Source organism: Rhea americana, unplaced genomic scaffold, assembly GCF_003343005.1.
Source record: "Rhea americana isolate MKP2758 unplaced genomic scaffold, rheAme1 scaffold_250, whole genome shotgun sequence".
NCBI lineage: Eukaryota > Metazoa > Chordata > Aves > Rheiformes > Rheidae > Rhea > Rhea americana.
In genome coordinates this window covers 878,817-901,771 of record NW_028186369.1, presented here as the reverse complement: position 1 = coordinate 901,771, position 22,955 = coordinate 878,817, and the positions used below count along the sequence as shown (strand labels likewise).

Genomic DNA, 22,955 nt, shown 5'->3' with positions numbered 1-22,955 from the left:
GGCGCAGCACGTGCGCGTGCGTGCGAGCACACCCGGGGCATGGCGTGGGCAGGGGCATGGGCGTGCAAACAAGTGTGTCTGCTCGTACAGGACACTGCACGTATGGCTTTGGGCAAGGGGCATTGCACACGTGTTGCCTGCACGCTTGTGCATTGCACGTGCATGTGTGTGCGCACACATGTAAAAGGCATTGCACAGGTGTATATGCACACGTATGTATATTTACATAGCACATTGCACATTTAWGTGTGCATGAGTGTGCGTGTGTGTGCAGGGAATTGCACACGTGATGCACAGGGCATTGCATATGCACAAGTGTGCATGTGCACATGTGTGTGTGTGTGTTCAGGGCTTTGAACCCCCATGTACGTGCACATGTATTTTCTCAGGGCATTGCACATGCGCATGTGTCCACATGTGGGTGGATAAGGGGGTTTGCAGCATACTGCATATGTGTTTACATGYGTGCACATGTGTGTGTGCACATAGGGCATGAAAGCATGTGCGCGTGTGCAAGRGCATTACAGGAGTGTGCACATCTGTGTGCATCCACAGCGCATAGCATGTCGGTGCATGTAACTCATTGCACACACACACACAAGTAGGGGTGTTTGTTCGTGTTTGTGCAGGTGTGCAGCAGATCGCACGTCCATGTAGAAGGAATTGCATGTGGGGGAGGTCCAAGAGCTCAGAATAGAATCTGRGTATCTGAARGGGAATCACAGAATGGTGGAGGYTGGAAGGGACCCTGGAGAGGTTTGCGGCTCTCGTGCATACGGGGCAGTGCTTGACCTCTCCCTGTGCCAGCATGCAGAAGCTCGGAACTCCCCGCCAGCCCCATAGTAGAACCAGCTTCTCCCCCTGAGCCCCAAGCCCTGAAAAGTCCTGAGATCATTGTCATGTGTGTTAGCCGCTTGCTCAATTTTTCCTCAGCGGTCATTTGGGCTACAATGTCTTTATTTGCAGAGCCGGAGCCCAGACGCTCCTACATGCTCRGAGCCCTGGCCCAGGATGTATGTCAAGATGCACTGGGAGGAGACAGCCAGCAAAGTGCGCGTCCCTTTCTGCACCATGCTGCTGTCCTTCCTTGCACGGGAAAGGATTGGCATCCTYCTGCTTCAGGGAGCAACACAAGTGCGCGTCCCTGCAGCTCTCTATCCCAAGACTGTGAGGAAGAGTGGGCTGAGCTGTGGCCTCCCCTCATTTTTTGAGGACCAGCACGAATGGAGCTGGCTCACTTGCTTTGGAGTGAACCAGCTGTGCTCATGGGAATGAAGCTGTTTGAGGGCTACTTAGCTCCCAAGCGGCRTCTTCTAGATAAGGATAAAAGGGCTGAAGGAGGAAAGGATTTTAAGTGGTTCSCGTCCCAGAGCTCACCTTCCCCAGGGTGCTTTTCCTGGCCCCTCCTTGAAGCCGGCTCCAGATGGCAGTGAAGGAGCACAGCCCGTTGCACCACTCTGCCCACTGCCAGGTCCTGACGCTACCATCCACCAATTTGGAAGGACCAAAAAAAAGCGGGGGCGGGGGGGAAGACAAGGGTGATGTTTTCTCAATAGGAGAGAGAGGAAGCTGCAGCATCAGCTTCAAAAATAGCACTCGAAAAACAAAGAGTAAACACCCTGTGACTGCACTTGCCAGGACTTGTCCTGCAAAAGCAGGGGAGACTCCACACACCAGGGATGGAAGGTCTTGGCTCAGCGGCTTTGCCAGCAAGGGATCACAGCGTGTCCCAGCTCTCCTGCATGGCAGAGCTGGTGGGATTTGTGGTTTCTGGAAGAGAAGCTGAAAAAGAAGCTGCTAACACAACATGGTGGGAGGAAAGGGRGAAGAGCATAGCAGGCTGCACCTCCTTTTAGTAAGGAAGAAGTGTCCCCACAGACTTGCCTGTATTTTCCTCCCAGCAATGAGTGTCCTGCCCTGAATGCAGTACGAGAYCTACAGGTAGCAGTTGCTCACCAGTGCCCATCTGAAGAGCGTGGCCCTCTGCAAAGCAATACAGAGATTGCTCCCAGCACGTCCCTGGATTTTTCAATGGACACAAGTGGAGCAAGAAGCCTGTTTTCCAGAGGAAAGCAAGCAGCTACAAGGACCTGCCCATGCAGGAAACCTTTTCTACTTGCAGCCTGCAGCAAAGTTGATTACTAGGCTCAGAAAGASTAAGGAGTTATCACAGGTCAGCGAATTACTATTCCTCAGCGGAGCGGCATACATGCACACTTTGAAATGCAAACAATGCACACTAGCAATGTGCAAGGATAGCATCTACCACCACAATGAGTATGGCCCAGCTGGTGGCTGGTAAATGCCAGCTAATGGCTAGAAATTTCTTAATTTGCTTTCCCCCATCACTTGTAATCATATTGCACAGCACTCACGTGATGCTTGTATTCTACTGCAAACATGATATAAATTGTACGAGTGCAGCTCTCTTACCTTCAGGCTCAAATCCCATTGCTCACTGTGGTGTAGGTGAACACAGACCACATCTCAGGTGATGCCTGCAGTACGCTGCAGTGGCTCATCTGTCTGTCAAAATGCAGAGTTTTACTAGTAAAATCTCCCCTGCCAGTTCTTTGATTCTGGAATAAGGGTGGCTTTTGGAGTTTAGTTTAAAAATGAACATTGGCACAGTGACACTGTACTAGTGGCATAGCTCTCCTTTTGGGGTGCCAGGCTGTTCTAACATCGAGGTTTACATTTGCACTTCAATACACAACTAAGTGGAGACAAGCAGGCAGGGCTGAGGAAGAGCCCAGCCTTGGGATCTAATCCTGTGCAGAGCTGAGCTCCTTTGTCTGAAGTAATGCAAGCGGGAGTCTGCAGACTGTCAGCAGTGGGTGGCTACAGTCCTCTGACATAGACTCTATGCCAGTCTGAAGTGTGGGGAACAGGGCCAGGAGAGACTGGCAGCATGAGCCTGAGGCTGAAGAATATSTGGGGCAGTCAGTGCCTTTGCAAGCAAAGTCCTCAGAGCTGGAGCCTCATGTAAGTCAGCACAGAGCCACCTCTGCTGCCTTCCCCACGCCTGCTCTGGCCCTGGTTTGACCCTTCCCGATTACTCCTGCCTCATTTTTCCCCTTGACCTTCTCCATTGCCTCATTCAAGTTCTCTTTGTGCCTGCCTTTGAAAGAAAGAACAGAAAGTAAGAGATATTGCAATGAGCCACAGTCAGTGGCATTTCTGTGATGCAGCTTCACACTCAACTGAGAGCTTGCTGCAGTGGTTTATAAAGCGGTATACCCATGTTGGAGCAGAGAAGCAGATGAAACCCATAGGATACAGCAAGAAAATGGCAGTAGGATATAAAGATTGAGGGGTCTGATTAGATTTTGGAAATCTACTAACTACTATTTCTACTACTATTTCTGTTAACTCTTGGTCACTYACTTGTTCAGGAGATCATTGGATTAAGCTGTTCACCATCATCTTCCCTTGAAGGCTGCCACCCCACCCCCATTTTACAGAATCATAGAATGGTTGAGGTTGGAAGGGACCTCTGGAGATCATCTAGTCCAACCCTCCTGCTCAAGAAGGGTCACCTAAAGCTTGTTARAGAGGATCGCATCCAGGCAATCCAATATCACCAGAGAAGGAGATTTGACAATGTTCCTGTATTCCTCCCAAATGTTCTGTGCCTTTTTCCACATTCTGTGTACTTCCTTCTTCTGTCTGAATTTTGCCAGGAGCTCCTTTCTCATCCATGCAGGTCTCCTGCCCCCTTTGCTGGACTTCTTACTTATAGAGATGCACTGCTCTTGAGCTTGGCCAAAGTGATGTGGCTGATACACCTGAGGGCTGTGCTGCGATTCAGAGAGACCTGGAGAGGCTGGAGAGTTGGGCAGAGAGGAACCTCATGAGGTTCAACAACGGCAAGTGTAGGGTCCTGCACCAAAGGAGGAATAACTCCATGCACCAGTACAAGCTGGGGGCTGGTCTGCTGGAAAGTAGCTCTGCAGAGAAGGACCTGGGTGTCCTGGTGGACAACAAGTTGGCTATGAGCCACCAATGTGCCCTTGTGGCCAAGAAGGCCATGGTCTCCTTGGGTGCATTAGGAAGAGTGTTGCCAGCAGGTTGAGGGAGGTGATCCTGCCCCTCTCCTCAGCCCTGGGGAGGCCTCACCTCGAGTACTGCATCCAGTTCAGGGCTCCCCAGTATGAGAGCGACATGGAGCTACAGGAGACAGTCCAGCGTAGGGCTTCAAAGATGATTGGAGGACTGGAGCATCTGCCTTATGAGGAAYGGCTGCGCCTGTTTAGCCTGCGGAAGAGAAGACTGAGGGGGGATCTTATCAATGTGTACAAGTACCTGAAGGGAGGGTGTCAAGGGGATGCGGCCGTACCCTTTTCAGTAGTGCCATGTAACAGGACAAGAGGCAACAGGCATGAACTGAACCACAGGAAGTTCCACCTGAATATGAGAAGGAATTTCTTCACTGTGAGAGGGACAGAGCTCTGGAACAGGTTGTGCAGAGAGGTTGTGGAGTCTCCTTTGGAGATCTTCAAGGCCCGCCTGGATGCAACCCTGTCTAACATAATTTAGGTGACCCTACTGAGCAACGAAGTTGGACTAGATGATCTTCAGAGGTCCCTTCCAACCTTACCAATTCTGTGATTCTGTGATGCTTGAATATTAACCAGCTCTCTTGGACACCTCTTTCTTCTAGGGCCCTAATCCATGGGATTCCACCAAGTAGGTCCCTGAAGAGGCCAAAGTTTGCTTTCCTGAAGTCCAGGGCTGCAATCCTACTTATTGGCTTGCTTCTTCCTTGCAGGATCTTGAACACCAACATCTCAAACTCCACCATTTCCCTAGGACAGTTTCTGGCTCAACTACTCCTGGAGGCTAATTCCAGACGTCATCCCATCAAAACTAGCAGGGCGTCCCATGGCACTAGCTGCTGCCCATGAGGAGGCAGCCTGTGATGCACTGTACATTACAACACCTTTTAATGCTGGGCAATGCCAGGCTGCATGTCCCTGAATCATAACTGTAACAGTCTACAGGGTGGGCACCCAGACTACCATGCAAGTAGGCTTAAGGTCCCAGCATTTCCAGGCCAGGTAGGATGACCACTCTCAGCATCTCCCTGGGGAGCTTCAGCTGATGATGGTGTGACAATGCAGCATCAAGCACAGGACGGGAACAAATAAGGCCAGGGCTTTCCTGCTCATCAGCCTCCCATAAAGCCTATTTTTTCCTGCTGGGTTTTGAAAGGTGTGGAATGACGGCGTAGGAGAGGCTGGTGCCACAGCATGGAGGGGACACTTGCCAGCAGACTAACAATGTTCCGCCTTCCTCCTCAGTCTGATTCAGAAATCCTGGCATTATGTGTCCCATACTTCACTTCATGATGAAAAGCATTTTAAACATCCTGTCTGTCCAGTCCAGGCAGTGCCCCACTCTCCATCCTGATCAGCATCACGTTTCTCTGGGTGGGTGCATCCCATCAGTAACGGGGTCAGAGACAAACAAGTATGGCCAGGTTCTGCAGACACCATTTCCCATTTTATACTAATCTCTTCCCACTTGCTGCAATATTGGATTTGGCAACAGGGAACTTTATTTATTACATTAGAGCGCCACCTCCCAGGGAGAGGATCACTCGGATTTTGTATTTTTCATTAGAGCAAGTGACCATAATTGGAAAGATGCTCGCTTCGAGAAGCCTAGTGTGAGGAGTGGTAACTCCCCAGACTGCAGATGTGCTGAGGCCAGGCAACGGCAGGACTCATTAAAGTACCTGCCATATATCCCTGCTCCAGGTGACAGCACTTCTGTGCAACCTTCTGCCTAATGCTTAGGATGCTACAGTCAGCATAATATTAAGGATTTGCTAATGTTTGAGGGGATTCTGTGCACACACACAGATGCTTGGATCCTCCCTGGTTACACGCCCAGGGGTCTTCTCTGCATACCAAGGTATGATGGAGACAAAACCATTTTTCTTGGAAACACTGGTAACATAAAAGAAGGGATAAGAGTTCCCATTTGATGTCCATTCTAGGGAAAGATGTGTCCTTAACATTTCCTAAGCAAGACACTGGCAGTTCTCCAGCTCGTCTCCCCAGTACCTGGAACACCAAAGCAATGTTAAAGAAGATGCTTAACTTCTCAGCATTGCCATGAGGGACAACTGCACAGGCTCTAGAGAGGAGAGGCTTTTCTTTCATTCCCTTTTTCTCCTCCTGCTCCCCTGCCTGCATCCTCGCTTTCTGCTAGCTAGAGGCTATGCAAGCTCTTGTGGGCATTTGTGCCACCTTTTAGCAGGGGAGAGCTGGGAAGGGGAGCAAAAGGAGGGGGGAAGCTTGCGTGAAGATGGCTGAACGGGGGCATCTAAGAAACAATACTGCTGTTGCCTGAGTGTGGGTGTTTATTGGGGCAAGAACACAGTTCTTTCCAGGAAGAGGGCTGGGATTCCCTCTGCAAGGCATGCCTGCTCCAGTGTCTCCCCTGCTTGGGGACCCCCCACAGCTGGGATGGCTGGCTGTGCATCCCAAAACCATCGTCATAGCCACAAAGACCTCCCTGGGCTGCAGCCATGGGAGACACGAAGGGAGGAGAGACTCCTCTTGCAGTGCTCAGCCACAGGAAAACTTTCATTCATGGTCTGTTGGGCTGAGAAGCTTGAGATGGGAGGAAATTTTTCATCCCCTGCTGCTCTTCCTAGTCTGTGCTCTCATTGCAGTGGGATTTTTCTGGCAGAGGTCTGCAGGGAGCTGCTGTAAGATCTGGCCCCCACTAACCTGCAAAGTGTCCTGGGAGCTGAGCAAGGGGCATCCTTGCCACCTTTGCCTGCATCCTCCTTCCCTGCCCTGCTACACTGCTGATCTCCAGCATGGCAAAGATGTGCCTATTACCGGTGTTCTTCCACAACTGCTAGAACATCCTGGGCAGCAGCTTGTGCATGCTGTGATCAGAGAGGTGGCAAACACAGTTGGGAAGGCTTTCATTGCCCAGAAGGCAGCGCAGCCCACGCATCGCAATAGCAGGGCTCTTCATGCCACCTCAACAACTGGCTGGCCAGATCAGCTTTTTTTCCAGGCATGGCGCTACTCCCAGGCAGCCAGCCTGTGGAAACAACTTGTACCACTTGCAAAGACTGGATGTGAACTGGCAATTTAGAGAAGAAAGGTTCCTGAGACCTTCCTATGACTCAGCCATCCTCTATAGCACTGCTGCAAAAGCTGTATCGCCTTCTTTCAGGATCAAAAGGGTGTGTAAATGCAAAGAAATAGCCTAATCTCGTTAATAGCAGTTAAGGAACTGGCAGCTTTGGGTGCTCTGTGAAGATCAGCATTCTCAGATTTGTGCCAGCATATAAATCCAAGAAGCCATATGTTCAACTGATGACTGCCACTCTGGGCAGACAGGGATGAGATAAAGGAGACATCACTGATTAGCTGTTGAGAAGATTCCTGAAGGCAATATATACAGCTCTTTCTGCTGCCACCCCTGCTGATGGCACATTCCTGCCTAGCACAGTAGCACATACATTCCTCAACACATAACGGTCAAATCCTGCAAGCTCCTGGAAGCTGGATCATATCCTAAAAGTTTAGCCATTTCACTTCTCCAAGACCTGTTCCTGGAAGAGTGAATCCCGCTAGCTCTAAAGCTTTCAGTGGCGATTCAAACCTCTGTCACCTGCCCTCCCATCCTGCAGAAACAGAAAGCATTGCAAGGAAGAGTGTTAAAACCTCACTTACAAAAGGCTTTAAAAGAAACCAAATAAACTGCAGTCAGTGTTGCTGGCTCAGTGAGGGTGGGCAGTTGCATGGTTTAATTTCATTTTCTAAACAGGGTGCTTACATAGAAAAAAAATATAGCCCTTAGAGCTGCGTAAAGGCAGGAAGAGGACTTCACCTTAGGCTGCTTCACCCTTTCCAATTTCCCTTCTCCATTAAGATACGGAAACAGCTGATGGCATGTGAAAAAAAAAGCAGTTTCTGTCTCAGCACCAAAGGTTCAAGAGAAACAAACTACTAAGGAGAGAAACTGTTACATCAGTTTTTCTGGTCAGTTCAACAACAGGGGCTTACCAGAAACCCAGCTAACTCCCTCCACCACTTAGCCAAAAATGAGAAGCCAAAGGGACTGCAGTGGTGGGGCTGAAGGTAGCAGGAGGCATGAGTAGGTCTCTTGGGGCAGTTGAGTTAGCAGGGCTTTGCTGGGGCTGCTTTTGGCCACACTCATTGCATCTCAGAGCATAGCATGGGTGCGTGGCAGCCAGAACCTGTTGCAAGCTGTGGTTGTGGACACATCTCCCTGACTGGGCCATGTCCACAGGGCATCATGGGACCTGGATTTCTGTCCTTCAGCAGGAAATGAAGAACACTCTTCTTTGCTGACCAGCCCCTTTTTCCCAAAAGTCATGTCCAGTCCTTTGCAAATCGAGCCATAAGGCAGTGCTTTGGCATTTAAGCACACGCGCTATTGAATAGTCTCACTGGCATCAGCGCTGAAGTCGTGTTCAGGAATCTGGGAAGATGAATGACACCTCCTCTGAGGTCCAGTTCCCATGAGGACATGGCCATGACCTGGGCTCTGCTTTCCTTCGTGGGTAGTGCTGTTCTTGCAATGGTTTCCTGCAGTCTTTGGGCATGAGGCTATCAGCCCATTGTCATTTGCACATCCGAGCAGTTTTTGAGCTGTTTCTCTCTCATCTTTTTCCACTGCTATCACCTTGAGATTTGTACTTCTCTTCCCAGCATATACAACAGGCATCTTCTGCCTAGCCCCATCCTCCACCCATAGGCTCACATCTCTCCCCATGATGGGAATGACAAGCATGGGTTTATGGCTGGGGCAAACCACTGATACAAGAAGGCACTCGGGATTTGACCAAGGATAAAAGAATAGATCCATGGATAGACAGACAGGTGCATAAGGATAGATAAGCAGATCTTAAACTTTTTGCAATTCCATATTTATAGTGCCATGTCCAGAGAATATTTTAATTTAAAATCCAGTCCTAATAGGATATAATGATCACCTTAAGCAGTATTTGATTCTAGGGACATTTTTAGGAATTCAGCTACAATAAAAACTTAGAAAGAATCACAGCAGAATCAAGTTTAGAGACTTATAAAGAGAAGTTGCCAGAAGCTAGTTAAGTTCCAGGTCTGTTACATYTCAACATACAGCAGAGCATAGCAGTTTACAGTCACATCTTTCATGAAACTCATTAGTTAGCTGTTCCTAAACTTCACAATAGAAAGCTGGTGTGAGAAGAGGAAGTGATTTTCGCTTTTCCCCTGAAAAATGGAAAACAACCAAATGGCTCTCCTCCCAGGTGAAAAAACACATAGAACTAAGAGTACGTGACAGGTATGAGCACCCCAGCCCCATGAATGGGTTGAGCCAGAGCTAAACCAGACATCTAGGCAATTTCTTGGGGAGTTCATGGCCATGTCTAAACAAAAATAAAGCCAGGCTGGCAGCCCTTAGAATAAAAATAATCTTAGGAGGTTTTTTAAATCAAAGACAAAGGGGTAGATTGGTGGACAGTGGGGATGGAGAATCATTCAGAGGTAAATTTGTAACTCCATCCCATTGATAAAGGAATGAGAGACGTCAGGACAATTCAGGAATGTGAGGAATGCTCTCTACAAGTGAAGTCTCATGTGGGACATAGAAAAACAGGCAGCCAATCCCAGATGCAATGCATGTGCTGCTTTGCAGATGTGTGGGATCCCAGCTGAATGGAGTGAATGGTCTGGTTTTAGATGAGGTTAAAGCATCAGTGCAAACCCAGGGACGCACTGAAGGAAATAGTCCAGGAATGACGGTGGAGAAGAAGCTGGTGGAGGGCTGGCATTTGAGAAGTGCTAAGGCAGGCATTGAATTAAGTGAGGTAAACGAATTATATACATCAGTAAGCAGTATGAATCGGCAGGGAATGCACTGTGAAGCATAGAAAACGAACAGAAAAGATTACTAAGGCTGTCCTCATCCTGACCGGAAAGGATGGAGATAGTACCCCAAAATGCTAAGAGAGGCTACAAGGCTGGAAACCACAGTATAGTGGAGACTTCAAGTAGAGAAATGTCACAGCAAAGTCATTCTAAGTAAGTGCGTCTTGAGATGCTAGATAGAGGCATCTCCTGAGCCRAAATTTGGGAAAATATTCTGGGAAGCATCACCACATGCTCCGTCAGTCTCTATACTCTTCCTCAGTCATTGGCCATTGCTAGTGGCAGGCACTAGATAAACCTTTAGTCTGATCTGGTATGGCTGGTCTTAAGCATGAGTGACTCTTGATTTAGCTCTCAGCAACAAACAGGACCTTGCTCGTATTGTTAGRGAAGAATCAGTCTGTCAGAGTAAGCATAATGCTGGAAATTCAGCACTCTAGTAGGAACCCTCAAGCAATAAAGTGGGAGCAGTTAAGGACTAAAAACCTCTATAAGCTTCCTTATCTTTGCAAAAATGAACTACATAAAGAAACTTGCTAGAAGGAGTGAAAATCAAATACAGAGGCAAAATACTTGCAAATAACAGGGAGATATCATCTAACCAGGATGGATATGTGCCACCTAGCAAAAGAGGTTCAATGAAATACCATGTTGAGCCCTCAGGAGGATGGCTTAATTACAAAGCAAGCTATCTAAAAAACAAATAATTAAATAAAATTAAAAGTATCTGCAAAACCTGACATTTTCTTCTCAAGCAACAAAAACRGAAAGACACATAAACCCCAGCAAGTTAAAAACTGCACTCAGATAGATGAAAAAATTTTGAGCATAATTGCCTTACTGCATAAAAATTAATAACAGCGTATTTTGGCAAACACATCAGAAGCAGGAAGTCTGCTAGAAACCCACTGTAGCTGGCAGGGCACTGAAATGGTGTGTGCTCAAGGCAAAGCCTGCAAACATTATCACAGCCTTCAGTGGGGCACAAGGCAACTGTCACACAATACCTATGAGGTGACCTGACCTTTTCAGCACTGCAAAAGCAGTTGGCAAATTTTTAGAGGCGGCTAATTTATAGAAAGAGCTCCAAAGGGCTCTGGGAAACACTGGACTCTCATTTCTAACTTTGGTACCAGGAAAAATTGCTAATAGTAGTAATTAAGAATGGAATCAGAAAACAAGCAGATAAATACAAATATCTTGAGGCAATGTCATCAGAACTTTATGGAGGGAAGTCTTGCTAGAATTCCTTGCTTGATGTGAATAGTACAAGGAGGTGCCGCGCAGGTAATATATTAAACAACAAGTTTCAAAAAACTTTGGAAAAAAATCTCTCTCCAGAAAGTCTTTGGGGCATTAACCAGTTAAAAGTGAGGCGACCAAGGGCAAGAATAAATGGACAGGATCTGTGCCAGACCTGCACCATTCATGCATAAAGGAGAGCAGACTCTGCTGATGATACGAAGCATTTCAGAGTGGTCAAATCTAAAGCCATCTGTGAAGAATTGGAAAGAGATCTCATGATGTTGAATGGCTGAGCAGTAAAACATCAAATGTAATTCAATATAATTAAATTCAAGGCAACGTACATGGGAAGAAATAACCCTATCTGTACGCAGTGATGAGCTCTAAATGAGCGATTATCATTTAGGAAAGAGATCCTGGAGTCGTGGTGGATAGTTCCCTCAGAATATCATCTCTGTGCTCTGTGATGGTTAAAAAAGCAAAACGATCATTAGGAAGGCATTGCTGGGATTGCCGTAACGTGCATGCATGGTTACCGTGTCTCAAAAAGGATGGGGTAGGTAAGACAGAGAAGGGTAAGGAAGATGGGCAGAGATGAAGTGGCTTCGGAGAGAGACTAAGTACACCCTTCAGCCTAGGAGGGAGGCATGGGTGAGGGATCCAGTAAGTGCTGCTGACACCAAGAAGGGGAAAAAAAGGAAGAAATATTTCCAGATTCCTAGAATGGAGGCATCAACACCACCACAGGACCTGATGCAGTTTAAAATGACAGGAAAGACTTTTGCAAACCACACATTACTACCTTGTGGACTCTGTTATGGAAGTCAGCAGTATAAATAGAGGAAATAAGACAGTGTATAGAGGGCTGGTTTCCTGGGGCTATCACACCCCAGAAGCACCTTCCAGCTCAGGACGTTGCTAGGTCATTGCTGGGTGCAGAGGGCAATGGGAGAGATGCCCCTTTCCTGCTCTGCCCTGGCCTCCAGTTGGACTCCACTCTCCCCATCCTGGTGCTCAAGTAGGGAACACTGGCACAGAATGCCCTTGCCTGCTCTTGGCATGGATTGATGCAAGGACAGGGCACAAGGCACAGGGTAACTCAGCTTGGCACATTCCAGCCACTCAGAGTTTTTAAAGCACCCAGTATTTTTGTTAATGTGTTGGTTATTCTCTACCTAAATTGAATGTAATCATGTCATGTTCCATAGGCAACCCACCAACAAAATTATGGACCTATTATCATGAATTATCGCTGATAAAAAGAAAGTCAAAAAATCATAACTACAAAGCTTCAAAAATCTTTGCTGAAAAAAATACATTCCCATTAGTGCATCTAGTTGTCAAAGTGGAAGGTTTTAGTAAATAAAAGCAAAGATCATTGAACTTGATTCAAGTACTAAATGACAAAATATCACACACAGGACTGATAAAAGCATATTCAAACAAATTTGACGATGGACTACTTATATTCTTTTCAAAGAACTTGAAGAGCTGCTTTGTTTAACAAAGGAATTGCTATCTGTGTCTACACAGAGCGTTAGGAATAGCGGGAACTGAAAAGATTGTGTTGAGGATGACAGTGAACTTAAGCCAATTTAGCATATGCCTGCTGCCACATAMAATGTCCAGGAAAAAAAAATGAAATGGGTAAGTAGAATTAATTCTGCCACTAGAAATTTTATAGCCAGGAATGCAGGGACCCATCTATTGCTTCTAACAGTGCTCACAAGCTTCAAAGCCAGGTAGAAAAATGCCTGCAGCAGACTGCAAAAACTAACCCTGTCATGTCCTGAGCCTCCTGATTTCCTTTGGTGGAGTTTGGGCTTCACTAGGCCTATTTCATGTGCTTACTTGAGCATCACAGACATTTTGAGGGACTGAGTGAGGGCGACTAGCCTGAGGCAACATACGATCCTTATGGAATACCATCTCTGCAGGAAAAACATCTTGTTAGCCCCCAAGATTTTGTGGTAGGCTCAGACACAGGATTGATATCCCACGTTATCTTATTCTAGCTTCTGTAACTGCTCTTCACATGAGCTCTACAGCTAGGTCGCTCCCAGGTTCCTGCTGAGCTCTTTTGAGTGTCCTCATTCAGCTCTTCATCACCGGAGGTCAAGCCTATTGCTCTTCCGTTTCTTCTTGGTTCCTGGACGCATCCCACACACGCTCCTATATGTACTAACGCAGGCAGCGGCGGCGCCTTTAGAGCGGGCCGCCTCTGGCAGCGCCACCGGAGGCCGTGCGCATCCCCCCAGCAGGGGCGGCCGCCGCCGCCTGTCCGTAACGGCCGAGCGGAACGACCGTTAGCACACGTCACACGAGCAGGAGGCGCGCGCGCATGCGCGGCGGGTCGGAGGCCTGCGCCGTAGCTGGCGCAGGCGCAGTGGCGGGGGGCTGCGGCGCAACATGGCGGGTCGAGGGGGGCGCGGGCGGAAGCAGTGTGGGTCGGCGGCGCGGGGYGTAGAGGCGGTGCCGCCGTCGGCGCCCTGCGCGTGTCCCAGGTGGGCGAGGGCTGGCGGCGAGGGGGGAGGCGAGGCGGCGGCGGCTGACGGCTGACGGCTGCGGTCTGTCCGTCCCCGCAGGATGACCCGGTTCTGCCCGCAGTGCGGGCAGGGCGTGGAGCCGGCTTTCAAGTTCTGCCCGGGCTGCGGGGAGAAGCTGCCACCGTCGGGGGAGGAGGCGCCGTCCTTGGCCGCCCAGGCGAGGGCGGCGCCGGCGCCGGAGCCAGCGTCAGCGCCAGCGCGGCGGCCGCGGCCACCGCCGCCGCGGAGCCCCGCGACCGTGGGCAGGGGTGAGCACCGGGGCTGGGGCCGCCGATGCCGCTGCGCTGGCTGCTGCGCGGCGGCGCCGCCGCCTCCAACCCGCGGTGCCTCCACAGTGAGGAGCGGCTCCTGGTCGCCGCGGAAAACGCGGAGCGCCTCGCTGGCGCCGCTCCCGGAGAACCAGGTCCTGACGGACCACGGCAAGCAGCGCTGGAGGCTGGTGAAGCTGCTGGAGCAGGGCGGCTGCGGGCTGATGTACGAAGGTGCCGTGGGGCCGCGCGCAGCGGTTGGGCGGACGGGGGGCCGGCTGCCCGTGCCCGCCGGCTCGGGGACGGCCTGCGGGCCCTCGGCGGCTCTCTGCGGTGCCGCTCAGTCCCGAAAACGCCCGGGAGCCGCCGCAGTTCGACGMGGCGCGGAGGCGGCGGGTGCCACCCGAGGTGGCGGCGCTGCCCGTTTCGCGCGGGGTGTCTGAGCCCGCGGGGRCTGAACGCCGGCGCTGGCATTGACCTGAGATCGAGCTGGCGGGGGGATTCTCCGCTGTTTACCTGTAGCTGAATCGGTAGCTCTTCCTCTCCTTGGATTTAGRTTCAAAACCTAAACGTGACCAACACGGCGCTACAGGAGGTCCTGTATTCGTGGATATTGTCGGTATTTACAGACTGTCAGTTCAGGGTTCTCATCCTGATTCAGGGCTGAAAGAAACACCACAAGTCGTCTAGGCTGCCTCTTAGCTGTTTACTGCCCGCTGATCTTTCACCTCATCTAGTTTGAAGCTTCCGAAGGAAACATTTGGATTTTATTCTCCCTTGTTAACCTGAAAGCACTATTCCAGTTGCCCCCCMCACACACACATTGGTATGCTTTGCCTGATGCTTGGCTCTAGTTTCTTTTTACTTACTTATCTTAATGCCCAGCCTTTGTTATGCAGCAGCATATGTGTCTTAAAAAGCTGCGATTTTAGAGTAAGTCAGAATTTCTGTTACAGTGCAGGGCATTTTTTTTAGACCCACCTTCTCGATGGTGAGCAGCAGATGACTCGTGTATAGCAATGAGTCCAAGAGCAGGAGAAGAGAGACTACTCCAAGACCCTGTAACGGGTGCAAATCTTTTTGGAGGAAGAAGGTCACATGTAACTTTAGCATCCACACAGAGTAAAAGAGATTTTTGGCATGTCTCTTACAGAGACTTGAAAAACTACAAAGTGAGCTGTTGTGAATTCTCAGCAAATGAATTGGAGGTACTTTTGAGATTCTACTAATGATTTGTTCTTTACGTATCATCTTCAAAGTGCCCCACTACTGTAGCTATGCCTAGATGCTACTGTGATTTAAGCAGAACTGCACTTGAAGCATGTCATGGGTGCTGTGCTTCTGGAGCAAGGTAAGAATTATTTTATAGTAATGTGGGAAGATGCCCCCACAGTGGATGCTTTCACAAAGACGAAGAGAAAGAAGCAGAGGATAAGTAAAAGTCAGCTGCACAGGCTGTGTTTAGTGGTACTGTTTTTTCTTTCAGCAACTAACACTGCAAGTACCTCTTTTCTGTGCTCCTGTAACTACATTTATTCCATCCTTCCACAGCACAGTCAGCATCTGGAACCTGTCCTCAAAAGCAAAGATACTCCCTGAAACTTGTGAGTTTTGATCTATGTGGGTAAGGAATAGTATGGAGTGTACTGTGTCTAGGACCTGACCCATCTGGCCTGTATGACTAGAAGTGTAGGAGGAATTCAGAGAAGATCATTACAGAAGCCCCCTCTAGCTTGAAGTAATGCGGTCTCAAGGAGTCTCAAGGCACAAGCCTCACTGCCTTCATGACTGTCAGTGCATTTCCTTAGAGAAATAAGAGAAAGAGCACCAGAAARTAGATATGAGGCCTTAAAAAACAAAACAAAACAAAACCCAAACCTTCATTCCAGATGGTTACCCCCTAGACCCACTAGGCTGTCTGTAATCTCCAAAAACAAATTTAGTGGTATAAGGTAGAGATTTTGTTTCATAGATCTAGTATCAAGAAGATTGAGATGTCTGACCTGCTTTTTTCATATATGACAAGAGTGCATTTTTCCTGCTGAAGTCTGAGGGACCTGAAGGAGCTAGAATTTGATAGGTAGTGTTGACGAACCAGCATTGAGAGACTTTCTGTATTGCCAGAACACATCTATAAATCACATGGTGATTAAAGTTCTGAGCCAGCTTCCTAGACGCTTGTCAGAGACTTGGGTTCTCCAGAAGTGTGTTATTTTCAGTAATACCTGTTCAGCTATTGGAATTCAGCTGACTTCTTTTCAGTAATTCACAAACCAAAGTGAAAGACTGTTTTCTGCTGTCTGCTGTGGCCCTTGGTGGTTGCTCATGTCTGGGAAAACCAATAAGGACTAATAATTTTGTGAGGAATCTAGATGTGCCCACTCTTGTAGGTATATGAAAAGTCACTTTTCTGTTTTATCGGAGAAGAGCCATTTAAGAGGATGGAGAAAGAATACAGTGTTAATGAGAAAGGACAGTTAAATGCTGCAAAAATGGAACCAGCAGGTGGGAAACTGTAGCTAGTTCCGTACATAACACTCGCAACTCCTGTATTTTGCAACTCTGGCACCATGTGGCATTTTGCTCAGCAGTTTGCTGACTGCTTGCCTCTTGCCCTTGCAGTTACAAAGGACTGTGGGGTATAGTATGGCATACAAGAGCATTTTGATTCTTGGGTTTGGTGGTTCAGATGGGTGGTACTGAGAAAGCACGTCTCTTTGTGGCTCACCAGGCAAGATGTGTAATACCACGTTGCAGAGAAAATGTTCATTTATGTTGTCTGGGAACCGTTGCTCTTTCGCAGCCCTGGCCAGTTGTGGATGAGGCTGATATCAAAATAGTTGGGATATAAAATTGCTGCCTCCTCCCATGCAGAAAGCATGTGTTCTAAGTTAGCTTGTAGTATCCTGAGTACATAGACATACTTGTTTGTGCATGTGTACACACACACACACACACACACACACACACACACACACACATATATACACTTACGGAGACTATATGCATTTCAGATCACTGGGTAATAGCAGTAGTAAAAAGGCAGTAACACGAGTATAAAAAGATGGATTCTGAAGAATTCAATACACTACCCAGACACATAGGAAACGTCATGAGTACTGCCTTTCTTACTTATCTKTTGCTTTCTGACAGTTAAAGTGGTACAGCTGCTTTTTGGAACTTGCACATTTGTAGGAGTAACATCATCCATGCTGTGGCTAAGAAGGATGCCTCTGGCTCCTTTTTTTGCAGCTTTGGGATTAGAGCTTGCTCCAGTTTGCTAGATGGTCTGTATTGTCTAGGTGATTTTAACCCACAGAGAGCCCTAAGTGGTAGGGCTTGAAACTTCCATCTTGAGATGGCCAATTTCTTTTTCTGTGCCGATGCTGGGAGTTTGAGGTTGTTAGATGCAGCATTAGACAGTGAACCAAAAGACCTGAGCTCTGTTCGCAGTGCTGTTGCTAACCTGCTGCTTGATTTTCTTGGAGAGTTTGTTGCTTTTTTTCTTTAAAATGCACAGTGAAGAGCTTGTAACAATCTAGCCCAAGTTTCCTTTTCTAGCAAGGAAGTGTGTAGCTTAAGTAGCATACCTTGATCTCTGTGCTCCTTTTAGGATGTAAAAGATGGCAAGATCTACAATGAACAGAATTTCTTCCAGCGAGCTGCAAAGAAAGCCACAGGTTGGTGCTCCTTGAAAGGGTGAGGACTGTAGTATGTGTTAGGAAAATTGGCATCCCTGTCACATAAGCTATGAGACTTTCTCAGAAGTCCAGGCTTGAATAAACTAATTCACTGCTTGCTCTGTGCCAGAGTGCTAAGCAGCTTTGTCAGGTGCCTGTTCTCCCAAGAGTGGCTAGGCACCTTTGGACAGCACAATACTGACACTGAAGCACTTCTCAGAGCTCTCTTGCCATACCCCTGCTTTGTACCTTGRTCTCTTTGGTAGCTGTTTAACCCTGCAGCTTAACCTGCCTTGGTTTCCTGGTCTCAGCTGCCACTTGGCAGCTGTACTTGATTGATCCAAAAACCAGAGTGTGGTCAAGCTGACTATGTACAAGGACAGGAGTTTTGAACAGGGGTGATAGARGAATTTATGTCAAACCTGGAAGAGAAACTTCAGGAAAGTCCTTAATCAAGTCTTTCCCAACCCTTTGTATGTAATTTGCTCCTCCATCTCTCTCCCCCCTGCCTTTTCCTCTTCCTTTTTCCCTGTTGTGAGCTGCCCAGGGCAGAGCATGCCTTTGGAGAAGGGGAGTGTAGCTTTGACCTAGCCCCTCTGTTCTGAAGCTCCTCAGCAGTGTCTTCACTGCTCTGTCTTGTTCTCTCCCCTTTTAGTGGAGAAATGGAAGAAGCTGCATTCTGTGCCATTGCTGGGTATCCCCGACTGCCTTGGCTTTGGACTCCATGGAGATAACTACCGGTGAGGTGGTTCTGTGCAATGCACAGCTGACTACTTTTGCCCTAACATCTTTCATTCCTTGCCCACCTTCCTGGGCTTTCCCTCTTCTGTCTTTGCTATCTGCTSTTCCTTTCCTTGCTGTTCCCTGGGCTCGTAACCTTGTGTATTGGTCGTATCTCATTTCCTAACAAGGGGTTTGCGTCTCTCATTGCCTTATTCCCTTCAGTTCTTGTGTTGCTGGTGAAGTCATGGCTTTTGCTGCTTCTACTGATGCCAGGGGACATCACTGACCTTTGAACTTAACATAGAGAAGACTGTATATTTGCAATATGGGATCAGCGTACGTCCTTTACAAGGAGGTTCTGTTGTCAGAAGTGAGGGAGTTTGTGTTAACTTGAAGAGGGATCCAGTCCAGGCAGATTACTTGATGAGTGTCTGTTGCAGAACTGCTGTATCAGGTAGGTACTGCTAACTGTGAAGTCTTTGTCTCTTGTAGGTTTCTGGTGTTCCCAGACTTAGGACGAACCCTTCAGTCCATCCTGGATGATGGTTTAAACCTACTGAAAGAGAAGGCAGCTTTTCAGATTGCAGTCCGGCTGGTACGTAGAGAAACTATCTGTTCTAAGCAACTTGTTCAGAAAATGCCTTTAACTTTCTCCCTAAGCTTTAAAAAGTGTTAATGGCTATGGAGATCATYAAGGGTGTTGGCAGAGGTCTTTTTAGTAGTGTCTCTTGAGCCTGTTAATATGTAACCTTGAAGGAATTTGGGGTAAGGATARTAAGAGAAACCCGTGACACTTGAAAATCAGAGGCTGTCACACATGGTGCTTGTGAGCGCCTTGACGCAGCTGCCAAGAGCAGGGAAAGAAGGTCGAGTTCAGTGCCAGCCAGGACGCTGACAGAATCGGTGTGGTTCTGATGTGTTTGCCTCCTCTGTTTACTCATAGCTAGACTGCCTGGAGTACATTCATGAAAATGAGTATGTGCATGGGAACATCGCAGCTGAGAACATCTACGTGAACCCAGCTGACCTCACAGAGGTAGGGAGGAACAGAGCTGTGAGTAAATGGCAGTGATGGTAGGCTTGTAAAGGAGGATAGAGCAGCACAGAAATGGGAAGAAAGTGCCTGCTCTTGGGCAGGAGGAGCAGTGCGGGCCATGTAGTGCTCAAGCAGGTGCTGTGTGTAGGATTGCGAGGTACCTTGTAAGCAGACTTCACKCTTGAAGGATGTTAACGATGCCTTAGCTGCCACCATGCCTCTGGTGTGAGGAGCAATGACTTCCTCTGAAGGAAATTTTTAGGCTCCTGCCTGGAGGTCTCTTTGGAGGAGGCRGAGTAAAGGAATAATCTTTGGACTTGGCCCCAAGCAGTAGCACTTAAACATTGTGTGTTCTTGATGCCTTCTAGGTGACCCTAGCGGGCTATTGCTTTGCATTCCGTTACTGCCCGGGAGGGAAGCATGTGGCTCATCGTGAAGGCAGTAGGACCCCTCATGAAGGCACGATAGAATTTATCAGCCTAGATWGCCACAAGGGAGCAGGTGAGTCTGTTGTCTTTGACATAAACCAGCAAAGCTTGTCTAGAACTATTCCCTGTATGGTAATGCTGTCTGGAACTAGGCCTCCCTGCTGGCATTTGTGTTACTGCTGCTTTCTAGGCATTTASGTGCACCTGGAAAACAGTTCTTCTTCGAGATACTTCCTTTTATCTCTCCTTAGACCACTGGTGGGGAGCTTGCTAGGTAACTCAGCAGCTGCAATAAGAGGTGCAGGGATGCTCCTGTTTGGCTGCTGCAGTCACGTGAGGAATACAAACTGGGCTCCTTTATGCAAGCTTAGCAAGAATCTGTTCCAAGCCAGACTGGATCCTTGCCCAAAACAGTCTTGCAGCAGCCTCTGCACTGACCCCAATGCTGGAAAGGCATTTAAATGCCCCTGTATCTCTCCTATTTGGGGTGGGACTGTTTTCTTCCAATGTTYAGTGTCCTTCAGGGGCTGGCGAAGGGGGTTTCCCAACTGTGTGATTTAGCAGGCTTCCAGAAGTATTGTTGTTAGGCTCTTGCGTTGCCTTAATTCTGTTCTTCAGACTTGCACCACTTTATGAGGCTACCTCTGTTTTACAGAAGGGGAACCTAAAACAGAGACTTCCAAGGYTGTGCAGTGAGTGCCCTGCTATGGAGAGAACCGAGGAACTGCCTGTGCAGCCAATTATGGGCAGTGTTCCCTTTCCATGAGGAAAGGGTTTCCCTGGTCTTGCGGTTACTTGGGCTGGAGTCCGTACTCTTTTGCGGAGGAGAGGTGCTCACCTGGGCCTGGTCTGTTTTTCACATTTGAATATCTCTTCCTTCCCATCAGCACCATCTCGTCGGAGTGACTTGGAATCTCTGGGCTATTGTCTGCTGAAATGGCTCTCTGGCTTCTTGCCTTGGTCTGATGAGCTGACTGAAATAGAAACTGTGATGGAGAAGAAGGCAAGGTAAACAGAAATCATAAAATCTTTTGGGAAATGTTCACATCAAAGCAGTGAGAGAGGATTTCTGACTGAAGGGAGATCACAGGATGGTATTGGGATACAGGTAAATCCATACTGCTGTAAAGACTGACTCTGGAAGCAGTTGGCCAAAATTCTGTCTCCAGCTGAAAGGGCATTTGAAGCCCAATCTCTCCTCCATTCAGAACGTGGCCATCTGAATTCACCCTTTTTCTTTCTTTTTTTTTTTTTTTTTTTTTTTTGTCCCTACTGCTAAAGACAAGCTGTTAAGGTCCCTGCTCTGTTATTCACTGTCTGACAGTACTTTGCATTTACTATTCCAGGTACAAGGGGGATGTGACAGGCCTCCTCCAACTGTGCTTCAGGCAGAAATTGATTCCAGGTATGGGCATGTTCTCTGTGACTGTGGAACTTGGGAAAGTAGGACTGACTATACCTAAAGTTTGAATGTTTTCTGCCATGGTGTGCTAGTCTGGGATGGCTTCTAATGGTGGCAAAGCATGATACAGGCAGGCCCCTCGTGTGAATGAATTCCTTGTTTCACTTTGCTTTACAGCAAAACAAGGATGGTTGATGCCTATTATCTGCACTCATGAGCCCTGCTGAAGGCAGACGCTCTGGTGGCTTCGAAACCACAGGGTTTTAGGACTAGTGGTCTTTTCYGCATCTTTGAGCTTCATGATGCTGGTTTTTGGTTTTGTTTTCCTCTCTGCAACTGGCCAGGCAGATGATCTGTCTACTGGGARAGTCCATTTGACAGCCTTGTAAAGATAGTTGGGGTTGCTCTGCTGCTCTGTGCAGCGGTGTTCCTTGTTTTGCAGATGCCCTGCAGAGCTACCTGCAGCAAATAATAGCACTAGGATATGAGGAGAAGCCYGACTATGAAGGCCTGCGGCAGCTCTTGAAGAAACCACTGGAGAAGATGAAAGCTTCAGCTTATGACTCATTGGATGTCAAGGTCGTACCCTAAGTAAGTTACATTCAGTGTGCAGCAGCACAATGCTCCTTTTCCCTACCTCAGCTTTCTTGCTGCTGTGCTAGCGGGAGTGTGTGAGCAGCACAGTGTTGCTGCCCTGCTCCGCTTCCTATTCATAAGCACCTGGGATGCTGCAGGCTCCGTACATGTTTCTGGAGCAGAGGGAGTGAGGATGGAGCGSAGTGTTCTGTGAACTGTCTCCAGGTGAGACTTTGGGGCTCCTCCTGATGTCAAGGGAAGCACTGGCCAGGCTTAGACTATGTCACAGTATCTATTTCTCTAGATTTTTCTGGAAATAACACTTGCCTTCTCCCTCCAAGGGCAATAAATAAAGGCTGAACAGTCTGCAGGGGTGTAAAGGTGCTAAGAAAAAGCAGACTGTGGGAACTCTGATCCTTAAAAAATACAGCCAAGGTCCTGGATTTTTTGCTTTTCCTGTTCAGATGCCAGCTTGTAGCTCTACTGGGCACAGTTGCTGTTTTATCCATGCGGGTAGCCTCCAAACTTGAAAAGCTAACTGCTGAGTTTGATACATAGAGCCCAATCAATTTCTAGTCTAGAGCTGCATCAGCTTAAACTAGTGGATAATGTAGGAGGCCCAGGTGCACTGAGTTAACTCATCTGTTTACTCCCACTTCTCAGAAAGAATTGAACAAACTGATTAATGATGTTCTTCTTTTGTGCCCTTTTTTCAGATCAAAAAAGTTTGCACACGAAGAGTTCAGTTCAAAGCTTTCTGCAGTGTGAGGCCTTTCCAGGAGATGCATCTAACTTTTATCTACCTGTTTTAGAATTGAGGTTTTTAGAGGTGATATTCTCTGGCTTTAATGTGACCCAATGCTGAATCTTGAGCCACTGCTATAACATGTCCCAGGTGATGTGAAGGCACTGCTGTGTGGCAAGTAGTTGTAAGCAGTAGCTGGGCAGCTAGCTGGAGAACTAAAATCAGGGACTTTTTGTAACTGTATAGGCAATACCTTGTTTTGTAATAAAGTTTGTGGACAAGCACTCAGGGCCAGTCTCCCTTGGTTAGTCAGCATGCTCAAGGCCTTTCTGTAGATTTTGGTTTTAGGGATGTTGTAGCAGTGTGAAGATGCTTTCAGTCTAGTGTACATTCCAGCTGTTTATGATCTTAA

At 48.0% G+C, this 22,955-nt stretch overlaps 1 protein-coding gene across 1 annotated transcript; it reads left to right on the top strand.

Moving 5' to 3' along the window:
- The first annotated feature begins 13,557 nt into the window (after positions 1–13,557).
- Positions 13,558–22,827, top strand: VRK3 (VRK serine/threonine kinase 3). The gene is made up of 13 exons (XM_085307019.1): positions 13,558–13,663; positions 13,745–13,953; positions 14,041–14,187; positions 15,505–15,557; positions 17,567–17,633; positions 18,289–18,373; positions 18,849–18,951; positions 19,300–19,392; positions 19,761–19,893; positions 20,708–20,828; positions 21,167–21,225; positions 21,665–21,813; positions 22,515–22,827. The coding sequence occupies exons 1-12, from the start codon at positions 13,569–13,571 to the stop codon at positions 21,811–21,813; spliced, it is 1,314 nt and encodes a 437-aa protein (XP_085163145.1). The 5' UTR covers positions 13,558–13,568; the 3' UTR covers positions 22,515–22,827.
- Positions 22,828–22,955: the final 128 nt, after the last annotated feature.